Source organism: Meleagris gallopavo, chromosome Z, assembly GCF_905368555.1.
Source record: "Meleagris gallopavo chromosome Z, MGAL_WU_HG_1.1, whole genome shotgun sequence".
NCBI lineage: Eukaryota > Metazoa > Chordata > Aves > Galliformes > Phasianidae > Meleagris > Meleagris gallopavo.
This window is the reverse complement of record NC_139435.1, coordinates 67,344,339-67,349,450: the sequence shown is the minus strand read 5'-3', so window position 1 is coordinate 67,349,450 and position 5,112 is coordinate 67,344,339. Positions and strand designations below refer to the sequence as shown.

General features: G+C 42.8%; 1 protein-coding gene across 1 annotated transcript; it reads right to left on the bottom strand.

The window, feature by feature from the left end:
- Positions 1 to 387: 387 nt before the first annotated feature.
- Positions 388 to 4,175, bottom strand: LOC146542357 (uncharacterized). The gene is made up of 3 exons (XM_085214101.1): positions 4,099 to 4,175; positions 1,020 to 1,413; positions 388 to 768 (listed from the first exon to the last, which is right to left on the bottom strand). The coding sequence occupies exons 1-3, from the start codon at positions 4,173 to 4,175 to the stop codon at positions 388 to 390; spliced, it is 852 nt and encodes a 283-aa protein (XP_085070227.1).
- Positions 4,176 to 5,112: the final 937 nt, after the last annotated feature.

The following is a 5,112-nucleotide window of genomic DNA, read 5'->3' as shown; positions in this document are numbered from 1 at the left end:
ACCAAGAGATGCCAGTGTGATATGATTTCTACTGAAGACCCCTGTGGCAGAGTTGCCAGAATTGACCTTGTAGCTTGATTGGCATTGTCATGAACCATAACGCAAAAAAGCTGTTGTTTAGTCTCTTCTGGGAGGTCACTGTCCCAAATGGCCACCCACATACAATCGACAAAATGCGTGAAAGGTTCCGTGACACCCTGCCTCACTGTGGCGAATGCTGGCTCCTTTTTACCGTCTGGAATCGCAAATGACGCTTCCAAAGCTCGTTGTGCAGAGAGTCTATGGAAAGCAGCAGGAATGTAATCTGAACATCAGAGGCCGCATAGGGGCCTGTGCCCAGCAGCATCTCTGCTGTTACTGCATAAAATGGGTTGTTTTGTTGTCGTGTTATTGACGTTTCTCTATGGACACAATCAGACCATTCTTGGAAAAACAACAAATTTTCGAGGGTGTTAATAACAAGTGTGCTAAATTACGGATATCTACGGGCATGTTGACATCTGCAGTGAATATCCACTGAATTATCTGCTTTGAAGCTTCTGCTTTCAGCCCGTAGTCTGACACCGTTTTCCGCACCTGCTGCAAAAGCTTCCAGTCATGCACCTCCTGATGGGCCCCGTTTTGTTGGTTATATACCACTGGACAAGTTAATTGTGCTGCCGCCTCCCACTGCCCATCCAAAATAGCGTCACGGATAACTCCGGACCAGCGAGAGGGACGGCCCTGCAAAGTCTGACTAGATGTGAAGGCACAGGCATAGGCAGCGCGCTGGGGTTAAGGACACTGGAGCACTCAGGGATTTCTTTCTCTGAACTTCTAAGCTCTGCAACTTCTCTGTTAATGCCTGGATGTCAGACTCCAACCTACTCTCCTCTGGTGACTCTTCCTCATTGTCCGAGGCACTTCTGCCCTTGTTATTGTCATCGCTTGGGCTCTGGTTCGGTTGAGACACTGAACCATGCGCGAGCTGCCACAGAAGCTCGTAGCTGCTCCGCCGAGGTGCACACAGGGTAAGATACCCCCCGAGGTGGCATATTAAATTCTGGTGATGGAGCACTAGCTCCGGACAATGCCTGCACAGCGGCTGCAGCTACTTGGCACTCGGCTTGCATAGTTTTTAGCGTATTTATAATTTTTTGCCATAATATGCACAAGGGCTTCACCACCTTCTCCTCCCTCTTATCGGTGATCATTGCTTCCCACATATGATCACCAGTGTCCCGCCATTCTGCTACACTAAATATTAGTGCCACCTCCGATAGGTGTCCATTTTTCCGAGCCCATCTTTTGAGCTCTGTCAGGCCTTTTGGAGATGATTGCTGCTCTCTCTTAGAGAGGATACTAAGCAGCAACTTCTCCGCAGCTTCCCACTCCGTGGTGGTCACAGAGGGCAGGTCGTGACCCCGCTTCGAGCTACCTCAACACTTATGACTCCAGTGCTCAGTGCCAACCATCTGTAGTGACTGCCAGGTCCTCTCTGCTCTCCTAGCAGTCCCACGAGGGCCCCACATTGGGCACCAATTGTGGAGAGTTTCTCTGGAGATTCCCAGCGCACTTAGAAATCATGCCATACACCAGTATGGTTAACATGCAGAATGATTCCTTTATTGTTAGGCCAGTGTGTTTTTATACATGCTAGCAGTAGCAGTGCCCGTGGTCGCATTCCCATGGTTACACTCACAAAAAGTTTCAGGTTCGGATGCCATTCTGGAACAACGCCTGCCCTTGTGACCAACTCCCTCATTTTTGCTCAATCAGCAGCACCGTACTTCTGTACGCGCTGTTTTGCTTGCAACAGTCCAAGGCCAAGAAAACATGACCGTCATCCTTGAGCCAATCCTCCACAGGTAAAAATTTAGACAGTGTTCCAGTTTAACAATAGGTGATAGTGTCAGCAGATAATTCAAGGAAAATAAAAAGATCACCTGGACAAAATTTGCAAAATAATACTTTGCAACACAAGTACTGGTTTCTTCCAGATCAAACATGAATAGAAAGATGATTTATTTAATTTTATTTCATAATTGTTATTGTGTGACAAAATTTATTTTGAGTAGTAAAAATGTTAACATTTTCTCCCAACATTCTATCATTAAATCAGAGGAGAATGTCAGGTCATTGAGGTCCTAATTAAGAATTCCCTTTAAGTCTTGGTACCTGTCTCACTCCAATTTATAGGAGGGAGATGAAGTTCTTGTAATATCTGTATACCTGGCGTGAGATTAAGAAACAATGTCATATGTCAGTCCATCCAGTTTATTTAAATCCTAGTCAGGGAGATGGGAAAGGGAAAGAGGGCGATAGAAAAGATAGGAAAGAAGCAAGAATTAGCGTAAAGTGGGGATAGTCACCACCAGCATCCAGCAGCGATCCCGTTGCACGACGTTTCAAAGGTCCGAGGCAGAAGCAGCAGGGGGGGAGAGAGCAGCAGCGTGGCCGGCCTTGGGCAACAAGCAAGTGGCAGAAGGAAGTCACAGAGCCGATCCAGGAGGAAGCAGCAGGACTCAGGTAGCAGGCCCTGGAGAGTCTGTCAGCACGCAGGAATTCCATAGTGAGGGATCTGATGGCAGATACCTTTGTTCTTCTTCAGCATTGTGGTAGAGCGCAGAGCAAGTCCGGGAGGGAGATGAACAGAGCAGATCCAGGAGGGAGGGAGGCAGGTCGCGAGGCTTCTCATGGCAGAAACCTCTTCTTCATAAGGAATCTGTTGCCAGAAAAACCTCCAACCGCATGGTTTTCGATTCCTCTTTTATCCTTCTTCTTCTGCCATCATGGCATTCCTGGGCGCTTGGGTAAGAGTCATGTGCAGCACCTCCTGAGATGGCCATCTTCCTGGAGATAAGTCCACACGAAGGACCGCTTTATGGCCATTAAGCTGCAGCTTATCTCTCAAACTGCTCTCCCATGTATATCTATCACAATGTTTCGTATATTTTACTAAAAATACAAAAAGGAATAAGCAGGGCTAGATAGAGACAAGAGTGCCTTCTGACACTTATTAACATTTTGCACATGATCACTGTCACTAAATAAACACTGAAACATTTCTGTTAAAAGGTGAGACTTAGGCAAAGATACACTATGCAATAAAAATAGTGAAAAGCCACTGTTTAGCCATAATCCCTGAGGTTGTATCTATTGTACATATCTCACAAATACTGCTGAGAAAGTACTATGAAGTAAGTAGGGAAAAAATCAATAATGCTGACAAACGAAATCATCAGCATGAACATGGAAAGCAATATGTGTTTTTATTCAAGGCAGAAGACTGATATATACATACGTATATAACTTTTGGAACAACCCTCATATATTTATAGTATACAGTAATAATAATGTAATGCCTTCTATTCTATAATGCTGGCCCATGATGTCAGAGGTGAATGTTGGTGGAATGGCAATAGAGGGTGAACCTTCCCATCAGTATCCCATTACATCTTGTAGTGAGTGGTGAGACAGCTGGCAACAGAGGGACACTGACACAATGGTGTCTGACATGAAAGTGCATTCACAGCAACTATGAAAGGTGTGACACTGAATTTCTCCATGTGGAAAAAAATGGCATCCATTTACATTCATTGACATATGCTGAACTTCTGTAGAGTCCAAACGGTGGATGTGAGCACAGACCAACTGTGTGGGTGGTGCGCTTCAGCAGTGGTGACAGCAACAGTGGGTCACCTCCACTACTTAGATTTTATGAGCGTGGCATGAAACTCTTGTTCATTGCTAGTGAAAATGCAGAGCTAATGTTGTGACTCTGCTAAAAAGTGTGTTTTGTAGATGAGATCATTTGCTCAATCGGATAATGTTATTGTCCTCTTTGTATCTGTCCTAATTTCCATAGGAATATATAGGAGTTTCTGTCTTCAGAGTGACCTACATACGAGGATCTACTTAACCCCTGCGAGAAGCTATCTTATTAATTTAAAAATCAGAGAAGCAGTAACTTAGACTCCAAAAAGAATCGAATGGCTGAACAGACACCAGGATCCTACAAATACATACTTATTGGGATTATATTTTTGTTGACTTTGTTGTATCAGAACCAGAAAAAAAGTTGAGCTTCTTCAACTGAGATTGTTCAATCCAACTCACCTCCTCCTTGTCACTGAATTCTGGTTGGAATATCCTTCTTCAATAGAACTCATGAAAATCAAATAGTCCACTGCCATCTTGAAGTGCATACAGCTCAGGAGAAAAATAATTGGTAATATACAGCGCAGGTAGAACAGCATTTGTTAAGATCTGAATGTCTCATTTAAGCATTAGTTAATATGTTGATTTTATTTTCCTTGTCTTATGCAATTTGTAGATTGAAATTGGATTTATATTTGTTACATTTCTACACAAGTGATGCCTGGCTTTTTCACACCACCACTCTATAAAATTCAAGGCTTTTAGTCACAATTTAAGTTTGGCCATAGAAATTACAGATTATTCAATTTCTAGCATCTAGACAGAGTAGATGCTGAGAATGTACTGCATGCACAAATGTAGAAGGCAGAACACAGTATCTCTGTATCAATACCAGTGACTTTTGCTTTCTTTCAGATTTGGAAGATGTTTAATCTTATCTACGTAATGAAGATGACAGCTATTTAACAGAGTACTCAATCATAAATTTAGTTATTGGTAACAATCACACACCCTTCTGCCTTGAACTCTTTCAGTCGCTTGTTGGTTACTATCTCCTGCTCAGTTTCTCACTTCTCTTTTCCTAGTTCTCCTCATTTTCACTCAGTGCTACAATATAATTCCAGACTTTTCTTCAGACTTTTCTTGTCAGCAAGATTTTCGTTTCAGTTCTGACCAAGCATTTACAAGGTTTCATTAGTTATTTTCTTTTCAGCGTACTTGTACCATCTCTGGGAATTCAAATGTTAAGATTACTACAGCAGGTGATATTATTTTCTGAACTTCCTATAACAACACTGGTTCATGCTCTAGTAATTGTAGCTTCTGGTAGGAATAGAGATGCCCTCTGCTAATGCCTGTGAGTGAGTTTTAGTACTTTTCAATGCTAAAACATGCATTGTGTATGACAGTGTAGTGAGAGAAGGAATGAAAGCGTGTGGAGATATTGCAATATTTTTTTAAGAAAAAGCTTGA

Bases quoted from the DNA above. Each gene is read 5' to 3' on its own strand.
- LOC146542357 (XM_085214101.1), bottom strand. From the start codon at position 4,175: ATGGCAGTGGACTATTTGATTTTCATGAGTTCTATTGAAGAAGGATAT. The intron at 1,414-4,098 runs GTGAGTTGGATT...GTGTTGAGGTAG, and splicing joins AATTCAGTGACAAGGAGGAG to CTCGAAGCGGGGTCACGACC. The intron at 769-1,019 runs GTATCTTACCCT...CCTTAACCCCAG, and splicing joins TTAATATGCCACCTCGGGGG to CGCGCTGCCTATGCCTGTGC.